Consider the following 21,930-nt stretch of genomic DNA (forward strand, 5'->3'; position numbering starts at 1 on the left):
AGTTTTTAAGAGGAAAATTCAATATCTTTGGCTACCAAGGAACACTGTGCTAAATAAATATGTCACTTGATCTACTAAAACTTATTTAACAGCAACAAAGCAACAATAACTATAGCACTAAATCATTAGTCAAACTATCAGACTTTCTTCCATGTTCACAGAGTTCCATTATCAATACTACTATTTACAATATTCACAATTATCAATCTTCTAACTTCTGTAGATGCTATGCCAATTAGAGAATTAAAAGAGAGAAAAAATTCCTAATAACTCTATCAGTAGTGAAGAGATTTTAACCATCTCAATGGCAGGTAACTAATAGCAGGTAGCTGATATCGGTGTAGATTACATCTCACTGTTCAAAATAAGAAAAACAAAACTACTTCTTAATAAACCAACACATAAATAATCCACTTCAAAAACTTTGACTTACAATAATCAACAACAAAGGTTTTGTTAAATCTGCTTTAATCAAAATGCAATATCTCTTTAAACAACACACTAACTTAAAATGAACTCTGAATGATGAAATGAGTGCATAGACAGTTGATTCTATTATAACTGCAGTATTTCGATACATATCTCTAACTTTAACAACTTCTGATATCAAGTATCCTAGTAAATGACTCCCCTTATTTCATGAGCACCAGTCGAGATGCAATCTGTACTTAAACTGTTCATAAGGGTGTAAACATGTATGCCATGTGGAATATACTACAAACTTTTCTGCATGATTCCAGCATATTACATATTCTTACATACAGTTTAACAACAATACAAGAAACATAAACAAATAATAAATAAAATAAAATAAAAATTATTAAATATGCTAAACTAAACTCAGCAGGGAAAACTTAAAATGATTCAGTGATGCAGCAATGTGCAATTTTGTGAAGGCTGGTATGGCTGATGAAAAACTCATCATGGACAATGAACATCAATCATCTACTACCTAAAGACAACCATAATTATCTGTGCAAAAATGGGACTCAAATCCACAAGCTATAAAGTTAAAAAGTGGAGTTGCTATCCACCACCATGGCCAACTAGTAACCAGCTTGTTCATATGCTCACAGGCAGGTTGTGGTGAGAAAAATCCTTAGATGTACTGAAACAGACTTATTAATTTTGCATTTAAAAATTAAATAAGTAATGAAAAACAAATGTAAATATCACTTTTTTATTTAAAGGATAGTAATATATATATATATTGTTATTAACATCTAACCTCTATAGGGTCAGAGACATTCTTGAGAGGTACACACTATCACACATAAAGCTCATCTAACTATGCCTTAAACTGATTCAATGTCTCCATACAAACACACTCAGGTTACGTGCATCACTCACCAACCACTCTCCATAAAGAAACTCTCCTAACTCTTCTGCTCACACCCTTCTTAACACAATTTTCAGGGATGGCCTCTTAACACCCCCCCCCCACTCTTCCATTCTATGAAAAATCTCTCAATGTCAACCTGAAAACAACCCTTGATTGCCTCATATGTCTCACTCATATCCCCCTCCCCTCCTCCTCCTATTAACAAGGATTTGCAATTTATATTTTCTCAATCTGTCCTCATACTCTACATTCTAATGACCACTGACCATCTTTGTGAATCTTCTCTGGATCCTTTCTAACATACCCTTGTCACCATGAAAACCCAGTGATTAAATCTGTGCACAATAATCCATATAGTTCATAAGGCTGATCAAAGCCTTATAAAATGACATCATAACCTCTTTATTTCTGCATGTCAGGGTCCTCTGCATCATTGCCATTATCCGATGTGATCTCTTCACAACTTGTGTAATGTGACCCATGAATTTCAGGCCCTTGTGCTCCATCACTTCCAGATTTACCATCTCCATTCCCTGCCCATTCATGCACCCTATTCAAGTCCTCTTGTAAGGTCATAACATCTGCTTAATTCTGCATTGCTCTCCTCAATTTTACATGTTTAATGTAAAATGCCAATGTTTAGCTGAATACCACTAGTTAAACCCATCCCAATATCATTAATATACAAATTGAACAACCATGGTCCCAAGACTGACCCCTGTGATATACACCACTGGTGACCTTCCTCTTTTGAGATTCTGCACCCCTACAACTTTCTGACAGCCAGTCACTGATCCAACTCAGAACCCTGTTATCCAATCCAATCTGTTTCAATTTATTTAACAACTTGTAGTGTGGCAGTCTATCAAAAGCTTTTGCAAAATCCAACTACACCATGGTATATGCATCTTCCTTGTTCAAAATATTTGTCACCTTGTTATAGTATATAAGTAAGTTAGTAAAACATTATCTTCCTTTAACAAACACATGCTGATAACCACAGATAATATTGCTGTATCAACCCATTTCTGTATCCTACTTCTCACCAATCTCTCTCTCTCTCTAGTACTTTCACCGCAATTTCAGATATACAGATTGGCCTATAATTTGTAGCCACAGCCTTATCACCACCTTTATGCAGTGGAACAATTTTACCTTCTTTCCACTCCCTTGGAATCTGTGCTGTTGTAAGACTCTTATTAAAAGGCATGCCAATGTACTCCCAATTCCCTGGAACATTCCCTTAAAATGCTGGTGATATGTCATCAAATCTTATCGCCTTATTGACATTAAGGTTATTTATTTCCTCATCCACCTCCTGCTCACTCACTCACAATTAAGCCATCCTTTTCTATGTCCTCTACATTAAGTTTCTCGTGATTTCACCCTCATGAGGATGAAACACCCTTATAAATTGAATTGAATACTTCTACAGCAGTTACCATTCTACCATTTTCATCCATGTGATATACAATATATATACATATATATATTTTTCTTTTTCAAATGTGAATGCCACCCATGAAATTTTGTGAACCTATTTTATATTATTACTGTGGTGAGAAAAATAATTACATAACACTATCTTACCATAATCGTTCTTCCTTCTACTTGCCACTTTTCTAAAAAACTCTAGGGTTTTTCGGCACGTGATTTGCTAATTTCTACCCATACTGCACTTTTATTGTCCTTACTAACTGAGTCACTCTGCTGGTTTGTTCTTTATACTTTTCACATAATTGATTATTACCATTGTTCATCTTGTACTGTCTCCAGAGTGCCGTCTTCTTGATTTCATGAAGAAGGGGGGGGGGCCTCATTCATCCATGCTACACCTACATTATTCAGCCTTTTGACCTTCGAAATACAGTTACATGTTGATGCTGTTAAGTATTTCTTTGTCAGTTCCCAAGCAACATTCATTTCCTTACTGCTCAACTCCTCATTCTGTACTATAGCTCCAAGTTGCCTCCTAAGCTTATCATAAAGAGTTAATAGATTCAACTTATGAATATTATTCTCTGCACATAACTTTTTTAAATCTTTTCATTATGCCCTTAACTTATGTTATTTTATAAGCCATTTAAAAATGCTATTAGGAATTTGCCATCAAAAAATTATACCAAAACAGTATCATTTTTTGATGGACATAACTTTACAATGAGCAGTTCAACATACTACTATGAGAAGTGTACCTCTCTTGTAAAGGAGAAATATTTCTTCTTCTTTTTGGTTATGGAAAGAGGAAGCTACCATACTATTTTTATTAAAGAGTGGTTGGATACTATGAGAGAAATAAAAACAGATTAGTTGGTGAAGTTAAGAAAATACGAGACTAAAAATAAGAGATTGAGACTAAGAGGTAATAAAATTCCAAAATCTTAAAATGTTGTCAAGTATTATGAAATCATTTAAGATAAGAGGAAAAAGAACACTTGTACTGCTGTCATGTTCACTTGTGCTTGTTTTCTCAACAAACATTTTATGTAAGGAACCCACAGGTGATGCATAATATATATACATATATATATTTTTTTCTTTTTTAAATGTGAATGCCACCCATGAAATTTTGTGAAAATCTATTTATATTATTACTGTGGGTGAGAAAAATAATTACATAATCTAGTAAATCCATTCTAGCAACTAAACACAGTTTTTTATTTTATTATTATTTTTAATGTCACTTTAGGCCTCCAGTATGCAGCGTGGCAGTCTTACACTGGGCAATGAAAATCATTGTTCACCTAAAAACTCACACACATCCATCCCAGTGAAATTCAAATGAACCCACACAATCTTAGCAGGAGAGTAAAAATGTCATCCAGTTGGCCAACCAAGCTGGTGTTAGTCTAAGAAGCAATAACAGTATAAGATATCATCATCAGCAATGTGTAATATTTACAAATATGTCAACAGTATTTTAAGCAAATGTGATCAGGTGCTGTGTCACCAATATCTAAATTTGGAGTAAGGATGATATATTTCAAGGAAACAAGATTTCAGTTTCTTTTTTTTTTATTTAAAAAAACTATACATCATTGAACATTTTATTAAAATATGATGAAATTTAATTTGATAGTATCAATCCGCTTAGAGGAACACAAGTCTTACATCTGTAAACACAACTATGGTCATTCAGGCTTGGCTGACCATGTCTTGGACACCACCCACAGAGTATCATGGAAGAAAACCACCATGCTCCATCACAGCAAATTCAAGAAAGAGAGACTATTCTTAGAAGCAGCTCTTAGAAATCAACCAAATCTTAATAAATACGGTTGCATTAAGCTTCCGAAAATTTGGGAAACACTCATCACCAGAGATCCTACTTTATATTCCAGGCCACCTACAACCGCCCTTAGAGGGCGCTCCACCTAGATAGGACTTTAGTGTCACCCACGTGGTTGGGCTTAGTATTGTATGATATTTGTGTTATGTTACATTAGTTATTTTTGTAATCCCCGTAGATGTCCTAGTGACTAGGACGAAATATTGGAAGTATTAAATTCTTTTTAATCCTTTCTGAGTGTTGTAAAAAATCCATTAAACCTCTAACATTATGTCTTCACAGCACTTAAGCTTCTATACACAAATTAATTTGATAGTGACTAGTAACTTCTACTCTTTTACAAAACATATACATATTAATGAAATATTAGGAGTTGAATATTTGTATATTTGCAACAACTTTTTGAAATGAGGTTTAAAGATGATTAACCTATTCACAAGAAAGAGTAAGAATGACCACCTGATCAGTTCCAATCAAGAAAAAAATCTGTTTGCATATCTATGATAATGAGAGAGAAATTAGAAGAAATGGGTTAATAGGTGTTGAAAGTTTTTCCACTTGGTTATACTATAAATTAAAGATACCACGAAATTATATACTTGGTTTAATCCTTTTTTTAAGTGTGACACCTTTTGGCAACTCGCGTTATTTCTGCATTATTTCAACCTTGGTATCACCTCTGGGTCTGGCTCCCATTGATGAGACCTCAATAAAGGTCAAAACCCGTCTGGGTAGCAACCCTTCCCATAATGCATAGCATTATACATGTCTGCAAGAAGATGTGCTTTGCATTATGGGATACTAAGGCAAGTGATGTGAAGTCATACCACCTTTATCACGAGTTTCCACAGTCCTGAAAATACTCCAGGTTCAAACTTTGTTTGCTTACACGAAGGATTAAACCAAGTATATAATTTCTTGGTATCTTTAATTTATGGGTTAATAGGTATATGATACTTTATGATGGGTAGCATGATTTTGTAAAAGGTATGTTCTGTTTTGTAATTTACTCACATTTTATGACATAGAATGACAGCAGAATTAGATAGGAGAAATGGCTACACCATGATACTGTTGGATTTTGCAAAGCCATTTGAAAGAATACTGCATGGCAAATCATCACAAAATTTGGAACAAATGGGCTGGTAAATGTAAATATGAAGCTGGTAAATGGATGACTGAAAGACAGATGCTAGAGAGAAGTATATGGTGAAGTGGAATCTAGGAGAATGAGGTTGACTAGTGAGTGCCTCAGGGTTCTGTACTAGGGCCACCACTCTTTAATTTGTATATTAATGATATAGGTAAAGATTTAAAGGGTGATATTCAGTTGTTTGCTGATGATGCAAAACTTGGGAGAGCAACAGTCAATAAAGGATTTATATTATAAATGTGAAATAAACTGGCACTGTGGACACAGGCGGTTGTCAATTTGATGTTGCAAAATGTATAGTTATGCACTTCAGATTGAAAAGGTTATATGCCATCAAATTGATGGCAATGGACTGATTAATTGATTCAGAAAACTGATGAGGAGAGAGAGAGAGAGAGTTGGGTGTAAATGTGGACATAGAGTTGAAGTTCAGAGGGTGTATTTGCAACAGTTGGTAAAACAGCCCAAAGAATTATTTGGATGTTGAAAAACACACTAACAAGAAAAGATAGGGAGATTATTCTTCTTTGTAAGTCTATGATTTAGTTGCATCTTGACATTCCCACAAAACCCAGGTGACCAAATCTGTGCACAGATTTGGTCACCTGGGTTTCATGGGAATAAGGTGGTAGAGAGGATGCAGAGAAAAGTGACTTAGCTGGTGATAGGTCAGTGGAATTCTCACTATGAGAATAGGCTGAAGGTGTGTGGGTTGCAAAGGTTAGTCGACAGGCAGAAAACAGGGAATATGATAGAAACTTATAAGTTATTAAAGGGATTCTATTAGATTGATAAAAAGAAATTTTTCTATTCATGACGAACAGGGAAAGAATTAAAGGTCACCCTCTTGAAGTTGTGTAAAAATGTGGTTAGTCAGGTGTGTGGACTAGATTTTTGTGTGGAGAATGGTGAATGAGTGGAATGGATTTGCCAGAATTAGTTGTATGTGGCATGACACCGAAAGATTTAAGGAGGAGTACAACAGGGGATACACAGCTTTGACCCTTAAGCACCCTAACTCTGCAAGATTCCCTGATTAAATTGAATAACTGTTGTAATAGATATGGTATGACGGTCAGCAATAATAAGACAAACACAATGAAAATAGGCAGAAGCACTGAAAATATCAACTGCATTGTGAATGGAGAACCTATAGAACAAGTAAAACATTTCAACTACTTAGGCATGATTTTTAGTGAAGATGGTAAATTAAATATGAAAATAGAAAACAGAATGGCTGGTATGGTAGGAAGTCAACTGAATAAATTTATATGGAATAAGAGAGAAATTAGTAAAAACACTAAATTAGCTGTATACAAGACAGTGTTCAAACCAATTTTAACTTATGGATCTGAGAGTTAGGTCAGAAGTAAAACACTTGACCAGAGACTGGAGGCCACAAATATAAGAGTCCTGAGAAAGATTAGGGGCATTTTTAGCATCCAGGAATGTGTTAGCAGAGCTAATCTAAGGTGTATGGTCACTTAACCAGAATGGGAAAGGAAAGATTAGCAAAACAAGTGTTCTCTGCCAGGTTGGCAGGAAAAAGACCCAAAAGGAAGACCAAGGTATAGGTGGATTGATACGGTACAAAATGCCTTAGAAGATAGAAATACAAGATCTGATAATGTTTGTGTCTTGACAGGTAACAGATTGATTTTGGGGAAAATTGTAAATAGGAAGTTAGTACCAGGGGTGTACAGGATACAATAGTACTACATGAAAAACTTACATATCCTGTACACCCCTTGAGGGAACATGTCAGGAATTTGATGATGATGATGATAAATGGGAATGTAAGACATAACTTGATAAACAACAACTCACTATGGATTTAATACTTATGTGATATTTTTCAATATGATATTCAAATTAACCAAGCTGAAGAGAAAACCAGAAGACAAAAAAGAAAACTTATGAGCTACATGTACATGATACAGAGCAGCATTGTCTAAAATATGTTAAGGTCTAAAATACACAAATTTAAAAAAAAAAAAGTATTACTTTTTAAAAAAAAAAAAAAAAAACCTATAGAATGTGAGGAGAAGTGCTATTTTTTATAACAGGAATAATTTCAGTCTATTACTATTATTATTATTATCAGAAGACATATGAAAGACTCGACATGCAGGTGTCCAACTTTTTCACACATAATACTACTGAGCCTTAAATGCATTCAGTGTCTCTCCACACTCTCAGGCAATGCATTCCAACAACTTGCTACGCTATATTAAATGCCTACTTCTCACCCCTCTATACAGCTTCCAGGGATGGCCCGTTGTCCTCCTCTATCCCACCATTTCTATGAAAAATGTCATCCACGTTGATCTGGTAATACTCCTTACCAGCTTATTATTATTACGTGACACCTCCAAGGAGTCCAACGCCTCATCATGGGAGGGCAAACTACTCTACTTTGCTAAATACATCTCATTCTCTCCACTACTACTTAATTCTTCTACTATGACAATACTACCATCAATACCATCTACTGCTTATCATCACCAACAACAGTATTTTTTGTCTGTAAATTGTGTATGTTCTGAAGGAAGGCTGATTTGTCTGAAAAACCCAAGTTTCTGGGAGGAAAAAACTGTGCTACCTCCGTAGGAGATCTGCTAACTCACCTTCAATTGAAAAAGGCCATATAAAGATTCCTCTCATCATGACGAAAATCGAACCTAGGTCTTTTCCAATCGAAGGGTTACGATGTTCTTCTATTCTTCCAATTGCATTACTGAGGCATTGCATTCTTTCAAATGTCCTCATAGTCAACATTCCAGAGACTAGCAACCACTTCAGTCAGTCATCTCTGGGCCCTTTCCAACATCTCTTCATCCTTTTGAAAACCCAGGTAACCAAATCTGTGCACAATAGTCCATATGTGATATGATCCAAGCCTTATACAATGGAACAAGAAAATTCTTATTTTTACACAATAGTATCCTCTGTATCATTGCCAGAATCTGCTGTGCTGTCCTCACAATTCTAGAAATGTGTTACTGAAAATTCAGGTTCATGTCCACCATCAACCCCCAGATCTCTCATCTACTCCAAGATCTCCCCATCAATTGCATACTCTGCATTCCATCTATGCTATGTGAATTTTAAAACCTTACACTCCGCAACACTGAACCAGCAATCCCTCTCATCTGCCTATTTTGACCAGTCTATAGTCAAAGCTTCAGCATCTGTGCTATTTCTCATAGTTCTTTCCAACTTTGCATCATCTACAAATAATTATATCACTATTCAAACCTTCCTCAATATCATTAATGGCTACAAACAGACTCTTGGAGCACACCACTAGTGACTTTCCTCTTCCAGGATATTGCTTCCTCATACAGAACTTGATGATATCTATCAGATTGGTTTGGTTTATTTAAATTTATAGCCGAAGCAACTCAAGTTATGAGGCCAGTGTATTATGTATGTTAAATGTGTGTTTTCTAATGGCTTTGTGGGATGAAAAATCTGACTTTTAAGGAGACCCAGGGATGAAAAACTCTGCCATCTATGAGACCAGCTAACTCAACTTCAGTCAAAAAGCCCTGATAAAGGTTCTTTGCATCCTAGATGGAATTCAAACTCGGGCCTCACTAACCCAAGGGTATCATTGAAACTGACTGAGCTAACGAGGCTTCACCTATTAGACAGGAAATTTCCAATCCAGTGCACTAATCTATTACACAACCTCCAAGCTTGTCATGTAGTAATTTATCCAAGACCTTTTCAAATTCTAAATATACCACTATCTCCCCTTGTTTATAATAAGTAAGTAGACTGCTAAAACAGCCTCCATAGCTCAATCGGTATAGATGAAGCCCCTTGGTTGGAAAGACTTGGGTTTTCCTATCAGTGATATGCCTTTATCTGGTCACTTTCGATGAAAGGTGAGTTAACTGGTCTTCATACAGAGGCAGGAGTTTTTTCACCCAGAAACTTAGGTTTTTTATCCCCCCAGAACAGGCAAACTGGCTCCATGAACACACATCTACAGACATAGGACACACTGGGAGGCACAGGGCTAACCACCTTACCCTCAAGTTATTGTTGTGAAGTCCAAGAATACTTGGAAAGGTCATGGGCACTTAAGTGCCTGTTAGGACCACTGATAGGATAGGACAAAGAGACTATTAAAACACATTCATCATGTAGCAAGCCCACGTTGTCTATCAAAGAGAATGTTGCTGTTATCAACCCAATGATGTTAGGCCTAAAACTTAACCATAACTCCAGACACAAAGTCGAAATTTGTGGTAAAAGGAGGTGATAAGACTAAAGTAAAGTTCAAATCTTTAGTCTTATTACTTCCCTTATGATGAAGAATAATTCTGCCCTCTTTTCACTCCATTGGAACTTTGCTCAATCTAAAATTCATGTTAAAAAGGTAGATCAACACTGTTATAAACTTCCTGTAACCTCAAAACATTAGGTGATATAGCAATAGTCATGTGAATTAGCATAGAACATAGCAATTGCATGTGAATTAGTCCTCCCTCCGGCCTAATTCACATGCAGTTTATTCAAAAATCTCCCCTTCCCAGTACAGGAATACCTTGTATAGTGCGGTTTTGAACAACGCGGGTTTTGGTGTAACGCGGTTTTTATTATTACACTAACATTGTTAACACTGACTGGCTACTCCCGGGCACCGCAAGTGACAGTTGAGAGCCACGTTTATGCAGTAGTTTTTCGATTGGTTCTCACATAAACATGTTCTTTCCCCGCGGCATTTTATTATTTACGTTAATATTAGTATTTAATATTTTTTTATTAATTAAGTATGAGTGAAAAGAGACAAAACAAAGAAGACACTGTTGGAGTAACAAAAAAACGCAAGTGGTTGACATTACAGAAGAAACTTGAAATTATAAAATGTCACGACAATGGGGCTTCGTTTGCTAAAATAACATGTGAGAATTCAGTGAATGAGTCATCTATACAAACAATTATTCAGAGCAAAGAAAAGATTAAACAACAGGGAATGAGCACCGCTTCTTATATGTCAAAAGTGATCACGAGAAATCGATCTTCTACAATGGAAAATATGGAACGCCTTCTAATGATCTGGATTGAAGATTGTAATCAGAAAAAAGATCCTTTGAGTAAAAAGATAATCCAGGCAAAAGCAACAAGTCTATATGACAAAATAAAAGAAAATGAAAGTGAAAATGAAGGAGGTACAACCAGTGAAACGTTTATAGCAAGTCGCGGGTAGTTCTACAATTTCAAAAAGCGTATGGGACTCCATAAGCTAAGAATCCAAGTTGAAAGCGCAAGTTCTGACACTAAAACTGTAGAATTATTTCCCAATGAATTGAAGGAGCTTATTGAGAAGGAAGGCCACACAGATGATCAAATTTTTAATGCTGACGAGACTGGCTTGTTCTGGAAAAGAATGCCATCGTGCACATTTCTAGCAGAGAAGGAAAAAACACAAGCTGGGTATAAAGTGTCAAAAGACCGATTGACACTTTTACTAGGAGGTAATGCATCAGGTGATTTAAAATTGAAGCCACTGTTAGTGTACAGAGCAGAAAACCCAAGAGCTCTTAAGGGCTTTACCAAGAACAATTTACCTGTTCATTGGCATTCGAATAAAAAACATGGGTGACTCGTTCAATTTTCGAAGACTGGTTTAAAACCTTGTTTTTGCCCTGAAGTTAAAAGCTATTGTAAAAAGAATGATATTCCTTTCAAAATTTCACTTTTATTGGATAAATGCGAGGGTTGATGTCAGGAAGGGCATCCGGTCGGAAAACTTCAATGCCAGCTCAAACTATGATTATGAGTCAAAGAGAAAATGATATAAGGGCTAGGGCGTACCCCTTAAGCGACGCGCAGCCACATCGCCCTACAGCTGCGAGAAATGGACGAGGGCTACCGCATCAAGGGCGGGTGCGGTTAAAGAAGCGAGTCCAGCAGGTGGACAGGATGTTGCGAGTGGGAACACTGAATGTTGGAAGCATGACTGGAAGGGGAAGAGAGGTGGCAGACATGATGAGGAAGTTGGACATTTTATGTGTGCAGGAGACAAGGTGGAAGGGGAGAAAGGCAAAGGAACTGGGAGATGGATATAAATTGTTCTACTCTGGAGCGAATAACGAGGGAAGAAATGGTGTAGGAATTGTGGTGTGTGGCAGAATGAAGGGTGAAGTACTGGACGCGGGTAGAAGGAATGACAGGATCATGCGAATGAAATTGGGTCTTGGAGAAGAGCGGGTGGTCGTATTATGTGTATATGCCCCGCAAATTGGTTGTACAGCAGAGGAAAAAGATGAGTTCTGGAACGTGTTAGATGAAGAAATGAGCGAATTGGAAGAAAATGAGATGGTGATTGTCGGAGGAGACTTGAACGGACACATAGGAAGACAGAATAGAGATTGTGAAAGGGTGCATGGTGGCCACGGAGTGGGAATGATGAACCAGGAAGGAGAGAGGGTTGTGGACTTTGCAGTAGCTTTTGATCTGGCAATTGTGAACTCGTTTTTCTACAAGAGGGAAGAACATTTGATAACATTTAGGAATGGTAACAACAGCTCACAAATTGACTACATTTTGACTTGAAGAAAACATCTTAAGGTTGTGACAAATTGTAAAGTAATTCCAACAGATCAAGTAGCACAACAACACTGACTGCTGTGCGCAGATGTTCAAATAAGATCGAAGATAAGAACTTCTGGATGCCGTGGAATGAAGACAATTAAGTGGTTTCGCTTAAAAGAGGAGAGTGTGAGGAATCGTTTTAGGGAGAGGGTGTTAGAGAGGATTTCAGATGAACTGGAAAGTGTACAGGATTGGTGGAAACATAATTCAAAAGTAATCCTGAGCTGTGCAATCGAGGTGCTTGGTGAGACATCTGGAAAGATTAGAGAGCAAAAGGAGGGTTGGTGGTGGAATAATAATGTACAAGTGGCAGTGACAGCAGCTAAGCAGAAGTGGGATGAGTCAAGAGTGGAAGAGGACAGAGAGGTGTACAAAGAGAGAAAGCAAGAAGCCAAGAGAGTTGTGGCACAGGCAAAGGCCATGGCATATCAAGATCTGTATGATCAATTAGAAACAAAGGAAGGACAGAGGAAAAATTTACCAACTAGCGAAATGTAGACATAAAGCAGCAAAGGACATCTTACATGTGAGGCAGATCAAAGATGCTGAAGGAAGAGTATTATGGAAGGATGTGGACATAAGAAACAGATGGAAAATATACTTTCAGGGACTTTTGAATGAGGAAAATGCAAGGACTCTCAGAGGAGATGGGCAGCCTTCTGAGGGGATGGTGCAGAACATCAGTAGAGTGGAAGTGACGGAGGCCATGAAGAGGAAGAGGAATGGAAAATCGGTGGGCCCCAACAGAATTCCAGTGGAGGCATGGAAGGCACTGGGGGAAGAGGGAATTGAAATATATAAAACTTTAGGGTATCTTTATTACTGAAAGAAAGAACTTTTAGTTTACTATCTCGAAAAACAACTTGTATATTTATAATAAGAAAGATGTGGTACTGTTTTTTTTATAAGAAAGTTTTCAAAGACAGCATTTCTTCCACAGTGAAAAAATATATGGAAAAAACATCTGAAAAAAACTTCTGTGAAAAATACATCTTCTACAAGCCCATCTACAAGGGTAAAGGGGATGCACAAGACTGTAAAAATTACAGAGGAATAAAGTTGAGGTCCCACATAATGAAGATCCTAGAAAGCGTTCTTGATGGTAGATTGAGGAAGGAGGTGGAGATTGCAAAGGAACAATTTGGTTTCATGCCTGGTAGATCAACAACGGATGCTATTTTTGGGTTACGGCAGATGATGGAAAAATATCAAGAGAAACAAAGGGAGCTACATCTGGTATTTATTGATCTGGAGAAAGCATACGATAGAGTGCCAAGGCAAGAAGTCTGGAGGTGTCTGAGGGAGAAGAAGGTGCCGGAGAAATATGTCAGGTTGGTGTGGGAAATGTACACAAATGTGAAGACAAGTGTTCGGACCTGTTTGGGACAGACAGAAAGTTTTCAAGTAACAGTTGGCTTGTATCAAGGGTCAGCATTAAGTCTGTTTCTGTTTAATATTGTGATGGAGGTGGTAACAGAGGAGGTGAGAGAAGATGTGCCTTGGACAATGTTGTATGCAGATGACATCTTGTTGTGTGTAGATTCAAGAGAAGAAGCGGGAACTAAACTGGAAAGATGGAGAAAAGTACTGGAAGAGAGAGGTATGAGACTGAGCAGAAGTAAGACAGAGTATATGTGTTGCACAGTAGGCGGCGGCCAGGAGACAGATCTGGAGCAGGAAGGAAATGTCATCAGGAAGGTGAGAGACTTTAGATACTTAGGTTCAACAGTGGAAGAAGATGGAGGAGCTGAGAAGGAAGTGGGATGCAGGATACAAGCAGGTTGGAGGAACTGGAGGAAGATGGCTGGAGTGTTATGAGATAAGAGGGTGCTGATCAATCTGAAAGGCAAAATTTATAGGACAGTAGTGAGGCCAGCTATGACATATGCTATAGAAACTGTGGCCCTGAGAAAAAATAATATCAGCAGGATGGAAGTAGCAGAGATGAGAATGCTTAGGTGGATGTGCGGTGTGACCAGAAAGGATCGTCTGAGAAATGACTATGTCAGGGGAACAGTGAAAGTTACGAACTTAGGAGCGAAAATACAGGAGGCAAGGTTGAGATGGTTTGGTCATGTGATGAGGAGGGAGGATGAATATGTGGGAAGAAGGGTCATGCAGATAGATGTGCAAGGAAGGCGGAAGCGTGGGCGGCCAAAGAAGAGATGGAGGGAGCTGGTAGAAGAGGACTTGAAGATGAAGAACTTGGATGTGGTGACAGCCCAAGACAGGAAGGTGTGGAAGAGACTCATTACAAACAGTGACCCCACTTAAGTGGGAGAAGCTGCAGAAGAAGAAGAAGATTGGACAATGAGCCAGGCCATCCAACTCTATTGACTGACTTAGATGAAAATGTCAAGATTTATTTTTTCCCTCCAAACACAACATCAATTCTGCAGCCGATGGATCAAGGCGTTATCTCCACTTTCAAGGCTTACTATTTAAGACGAACTTTTGCTCAGGCTATTAAAGCTGCAGCAGAAGAAGATTCTTGATCTTTGAGTGAATTTTGGAAGAAATTTAACATAAAAGATGCCATTCAAAATATTTATGAATCTTGGCAAGAGGTGACTCAAAGCAACATGATAGCCATATGGCATAATATCTTGCCACATTGTTCAAAGGACTTTGTTGCCTTTGCAACACAGAAAGAGGAAATCTCAACAGAAATTGTGCAGATGGGCAAAGACCTTGGTTTTACAAGTTTAGATTGTAACAATGTGAACGAATGTATTGATTCTCATTCAAATGATCTGGATGATGAAACCCTTTTGGAGTTGGAACAACAATGAGCTTATGAAGCAGAAGAAGACGAAGATGACCCCATTGATGTCATGGTTGAAGAATTTTCTTTTGTTGACCTTTCAACTTTTGTGAGAAAAATCGACGAAGCTTCCTACTTTCTAATAAATGCTGACCGGAATTTGGAAAGAAGTATCAAAGTGAGACAAAGTCTCAATAATTCCATCAAATGCTACAGAGATGTAGTACTTCAAGAGACAAGGATGGTTCAACGAACACTAAAAGACTACTTTAGTAAAAAGTAAATTACTGTATGCTAAAATTGAAGCAACATTTGTTTTATTTTTGCAACTTTTATATCAGTTTAAAAGGATTTTATTTGTTATTTAGTTAATAAAAATAACATTTTTTTTTTCATTTTTAAACATTTGTATTATCCTAAATTTTTGTAATAAACAAATTAAATTGAAAACCTTTATAAATAGACCCCAAACAATGCAGTTTTGCATAGCCCGGACGCTTCTTGGAACCAATTAACCGTGCTATGCAAGGTATTCCTGTATACTCAAGTTCTGCATGATGTCACTTTCGAAAGAAGTCATTGGGATTTCTTTTGTCATAATTAACTAACTGCTGCCGATGCTGCACATTTGCCATCCTTACCAAGCAAGATGCCTTAATTTCCAGATTGCATAACTAACCTCTTCAGTCATCCAATTTATACCTGGCTTATTTAACTTTCATCATCATCAAGTTCCTGACATATACCCTCAAGAGGTGTACAGGATATGATAGCACTACATGAAAAACTTACATCAACAAATTTCCTCCAAATCAATCTGTTACCTGTCAATATTCCAACATTATCAGATCTTATATTTCTGTCTTCTAAGGAACTTTTTACTGTATCAATCCACCTATATCTTGGTCTTCTTCCTGCCAACCTGGCAGAGAACACTTGTTTTGCTAATCTTTCCTCTCTCATTCTGTTTAAGTGACCATACCACCCAGATTAGCTCTGCTAGCACATTCCTGGATGCTAACAATGTCAAGTTTGTTCCTAATATCCTCATTTTTAATATGATATTGCCATTGATGCCATCTGTTCACACTCCTAATCTTTCTCAGGACTCTCATATCTGCAGTCTCTGGTCTCTGGTCAAGTGTTTTATTTCTAACCCAGCTCTCAGATCCATAACTTAAAATTGGCTTCAACACTGCAGCAATACAGCTAATTTAGTGTTTTGACTAATTTCTCACTTATTCCATATAAATTTATTCAGTTGACTTCCTACCATACCAGGTTTGTTGATTCCGTTGTCTATTTCCATATTTAATTTACCATCTTCACTAAAAATCGTGCCTAAGTAGCTGAAATGTTTTACTTGTTCCATAGGTTCTCCATTCACAATGCAGTTGATATTTTCAATGCTTCTGCCTATTTTCATTGTGTTTGTCTTGTTATTGCTGACCTTCATACTATATCTATTACAGCAGTTATTCAATTTAGTTAGAGAATCTTGCAGACTTGTACCAGATTTATTTAGAAGTATAACATCATCTTCATCAAGTAAAGAGCTGAGATTAACATCCCTAATTTTGATATCAGGTTTAATACCACTTTCCTTCATAATATGATCCATATAGATAATGAATAAGAGAGGGAATAACATACATCTTTGTCTGACACCAGATTTAACATTATTAAACCATCATCCTATACTTCCTTTAATTCTAATTGCTGACTTATAACTTAAATAAAGACTTGAGTATTGCTTGATATAATGCCCAATTAACACCATATAACTGTAACATTTTGAATAGCTTCTCTCTTGGCACCTTGTCATATGTCTTTTCCAGATCTACAAAACTTAAATACAGATCTTTGTTATATTCCCATGATTTCTCAACTATCTGTCGTAAAGTGAAGATCTGATCCTGACAGCCTCTATTTGGCCTGAATCCAGCTTGTTCTTCACAAAGCTTTTCTTCCACAATTCTTCTCAACCGTTTCTCAAGTATACTTGCATAAACCTTACCAGGAACACTCAGTAGGGGAAACACCTCTGTAATTCTCACATTCAGTTTTTAATTCCCTTTTTATATATGGGAACTATGAGAGCTCTACTCCAATTATCTGGAATTTGTCCCTCTGTCCAGGCCTTTGAACTATGTCTTACAGTGCAGCCACTGTAAGACTTTTATACCTTCATACTTAGGCACTTCTGGTTGAATATCATCTACTCAGCTGCCTTTTCACATTTCAGACATTTGATGGCTTTTTCTACTTCAAGTATGGATATGTATTTCTGATTTCATGCTTGTTGAGGGTTTTTTTACCACTGTGCTGTTACTGATTGTTTCATTTAGCAATTTTTCAAAGTAATTACTCGATGCATCCTAGATACATGGAGTAGTTACTTTCATATCTTTTACTCCAGTTTTCATGTCTTCTTTATCATTGCTAATTCCTTTTACAGCACTCTTTCCTCCATTTCTGTGGCTTTTTCAAAAATCTCCAGAGTATCTTGCCACCTTCTTGATATTTATTTTCTAAGTTCTTACCAAAGTCTTCCCATGGCTGTTTTTTAGCTAGTTTTTCACAGTTTAGCTTTCTTTTTAGTTTTCTATTTAACCTTCTGATCTTCAAAATACATTTAAACACTGCCTCTGTCCGACAGTTGCAGCACTGAAACAGCACTAATCTCCTTCTCAACCAATTCCTCATTTTGTGATACAGCTGCAAGCAGCCTCCCAAGTTTGTCATAACTGCTAGCTTTACAGTTCCTTATACATCCCTTTCTAACAGAAATTGTCATATGGCTAGCCAAAATCCAATTATCACTTTATATTGACTATCACAAAATGGTGGAAGATTTGACACTTCATTTTAATAACATCTTCTAATGAGATGTTCAAATCCAAGATCTCTGATCCTCATGTGCCTTCTGTTATGGTAGTTGTCTCTCAAAACTTCGAGAAATGCATTCTCTTTATCCCCCAGATGTCATCTCTTCAGTCCAGTCTATATTATCATAATGCAAGTCATCACCCAGAAGATTACTCTTTTATTATCAGCAATACCCAACTAAATATTTTATCATGTCTACCTCTACCGCAAACCATACTACTTCAGAACTACTGCCACTCTCTAATCCTAGTATTGCTACCTTAAATGGTCATAACTCTTCTGCTATCATCAACAGCACTCCTCCTTTTCTGCTCTGTCTGTCTTCATGAAAATCAATATTCCTCCATCTCTATTCCATGTCAGAAACTCATCCTCATTCATATTCCAACAATTTTTATGCATATGAACTCACTCAAAGTAACAAACTTCATTGTTCTCATTTCAAAAACTCCTGGTATTTGTATACAAACATAATAGCTCACTTCTGGTTCTATAACAAGTTCCATGGATTCTCCTATATCACTAACAATCCTACAACCCTTACCGTATATTCTCTGCAAAAATATTCAGATCATGAAGCAAGGTTTCATAACTTTTTTTGAATAATCTTCTGTAAGATAATTACTTATAGAATGTTTAATGTAAATCTTTCATTCTCATGATGTTACTTCTGCATCATCTTTTTATGGATCTCTTTCTTAATAAGCTTGTGCATCTATTTCACTCTCTTCCTATTTGTTCTGCAAATTCCAAGGATACATTTACATCATTTAGATATATTTTCAAACTTTCCATGTGCTGCTGATGTCCTTCCAATTCAGTAACTGATACAATGGAACAAGCATAATATTCTCCTGAGTTTGTAATAAATTTTAGCTTTGTAATTCAGCATGTATCCCCTGTTAATTGGATTGTTCGTATATACTGAGCTACTTCTCAGGTCAGCATAGAATGACCACTATCACCAAAGACAAAACACTCACATTCTTAACTGAAATCCTTTCTGACAATATGATCAAATCAAATACTCTTTAACCTTGACTTCCTTCTTTTCACTTATTTAAATTCTTTCAATATATCTTTACCTTACATGTTAAGAAGTTCTTGCATGGGAGATCTCCACATAGTCTGTAAATAAAGACTATGGAGAGCCAGGTTTTCTGATCCAATATTCAATCCTCAACTTTCTATGTGCTGCTTCCTGTCAGTAGGTATTTAACCATATATTGAATGAATGAGGATGGGTTGGGAAATTGAAGCTTCCAAACTGCACTTTGTATCACCTTAAACCACAATAACATTTAATGGTGCAACACATATTTTGTTATTGGTAGCAATTCTGACAAGAATGCTGTATATTTAGGTATAAACTCTCCTATCATTTGTTTGCAATATTGTTCATCATTTGGTGTACACATGAAGACCTAGACTACCTATTGTATGAAAAATACATTCTATTGTAATCATAGAGTCTGATAGGAATGTAATGTTCTTCTGTTGCATACCACATATCTGATATGAAACAAATATGAAAATTACCTTCTATGCATGAACCATTTTAGTCATGTTTTCTAATAGAGTCAGAAATGTCTTACATTCCACTTTTTTATTTATTTGTAATATTTCCTACCTTGTTCTTTAAAAATATCTGTGCATATGCATATAATAAATTTAAGATTGTGCATGTTTGTGAGAGAGAGAGGGGAGGAAGAAAGGAAGGGAGGACTAGGGAAGAAAGATAATTCTGCCAATCATATATTACCTGAGGTCCAAATGCTAACACTTGTCCAGCACCATTTGTGAAAATTTGTGGGATAGCAGCTACTGGTCCAGTGACACCAGCAAGGTTTCCTGCAGTTATTATTGGTTGTGGTTGTACTAGAGTAGCAGCTAATAAGAAAATAGAATGACTAATATAATTTTTCATTTAAAAGTAATTCCTAACTGAAATAATATATATTTCAGATGATATAATATAGGATAAAGTTCATTGAATACTGCAGGAATATCCCCATATAACACTGTTTAAAACAGCCTGAGTTTCACTATAATGCAGTTTGCAATTAGCATAAAATGCATTTAGTTTATTTATTGTAATTTCATCAGAAAGGCAATTATACTGATTATATTTTACATTGTAGACATTGTCCAAAATATTAAGGAAATCAAAGAATGAAGAAAGAAATACAGCACAAATCAACATATTATAAGAATTTACGTATGAACCAAATTTATTAATAGAAAATAGATGAAGAAATCAGCACTGATATAGAACCAATTCAACTAGAATAACTAAAAGAAGCAATAAAGGTGTCAAAAAAAAAAAAAAATCAACTGGATTTGATGGTATAAATACCCAGCTGTGGAAGTATTGTGGAGAATATTTACATCAAAGATTCTTAAAGTTAATAAATAACTGTTGTAGGCAAAGTGAGCTTCCATCAAATTGGTCAAAAGCTAAGGTTATATCTACATTTGAGAAAGGAGATGATTGTGGAAATTACAGAGGAATAAGTTTATTAAGTTTATCTCTTCGTTTCAATCAATATTGCCATAGTAGAAATCATCCATAATGATCACTTTTTGCTTGCTCATTAAGCCAAGATGCCTACACATTTCTTTGACTCTACCTTCTACATTTTCTGGCCTATAGAAACACCCCACCAAATATCTCATTTTATCACCCTCCACTTCACACCACATTGCTTCAAAACCACAGCCACTTTTTTCTCCTTGAATCTTAACCATGCATGGACATAATTCCCCTGCTATCATCAGCAGCACTCTTCTCTCTCTCTTCTTGCCTTTTTTAGCTCATGAAAAACATCATATCCCTCCATTTCTATTCCCATCAAGATGTCATTCTTGTCCAACCATGTTTCACTTATTCCTACTATTTTATTATTATTATTATTATTATTCAGGCCTTCATGGAGTCAAAAGGAGGTTCCATGGAAGGTCCTTCCTAAGAAACAGAAAGTCTATCAAGACGAATCATGGGAGGCCTGTCCTAGATAACACAAAGTCTATCATACCACTCCTTAAACTCATTGACCATTCTCACTCTCACCACTATATCAGGCAATGCATTCCATGGTTCAACCATCCTCCATGCAAAGAAACCACTCCTCACCCTCTTGCTCACAGTTTCCTTTCGTAACTTCCAGGGATTGCCCCCTGTCATCACTCCTTCCCGCTGTTCAACCAAACGAAAGGACTCCCCAGTGTCAAACCTGTAACCATCTCTCAACAGTTTAAAAGTCTCAATCATATCACCTCTTCTTCTATCCACCAAACTGTGCAGTCCACATTCCTGAAATAATCTTTGTTATCTGCCTTTGTACCCTTTCCACAGTTAATTTATCCCCTTCAAATCCTTGGAACCAAATCTGAGAACAATAGTCTAAGTGTGGTCTGATCAGAGTCTTATTCAACAGAATGATAACTCTTTTATTTCTACAGGTCAGTGTCCTTCTCATTATTGCAGCAATCCTCTGTGTTACCTTCACCACCTTTGCAATATGTACACTAAATTTCAGGTTTCTATCAATCGTCAATCCCCAGATCTCTTGTCTCCCCTATTTCCTCCTCTATAGCTCCTCCAATAGACTATGCATCCCCATCAATATGTCCCAAACCTCAAGACCTTATATTTTGCTGCATTAAACTGACACCCCCATTCATTTGCCCATCTGTCTAGCTTATTCAAATTCTCTTGCAGGGTTATCGCATCTGCACTATTACTAATAACCCTTCCCAGCTTTACATCATCTGCAAACAACTGAATATCCCCCTGCAATCCACTGCCAATATCATTGATATAAAGGTTAAACATATAGGTTCCAGTACTGAGCCCTGTGGGACCCCACTTGTAACCCTCTGCC

At 36.7% G+C, this 21,930-nt stretch overlaps 1 protein-coding gene across 4 annotated transcripts in view; it reads right to left on the reverse strand.

Annotated features, from left to right (window-relative positions):
• pdm3 (POU-domain protein pdm3) overlaps positions 1 to 21,930 on the reverse strand; it is a 442,629-nt gene that overhangs the window by 202,224 nt on the left and 218,475 nt on the right. For all 4 annotated transcript variants that reach the window (XR_016548447.1, XR_016548448.1, XM_090394167.1 and 1 more), the window contains one exon: positions 19,809 to 19,936. Coding sequence is in view for 2 of the 4 variants with exons in the window: in XM_090394167.1 (XP_090250293.1) it covers positions 19,809 to 19,936 (128 nt within the window). In the remaining 2 variants the exon portion in view is untranslated. The remainder of the gene's footprint in view (positions 1 to 19,808; positions 19,937 to 21,930) is intronic.

This window comes from Typopeltis vanoorti, chromosome 6 (assembly GCF_054136105.1).
Source record: "Typopeltis vanoorti isolate ZY-2024b chromosome 6, IOZ_Tvanoo_1.0, whole genome shotgun sequence".
Lineage (NCBI taxonomy): Eukaryota > Metazoa > Arthropoda > Arachnida > Uropygi > Thelyphonidae > Typopeltis > Typopeltis vanoorti.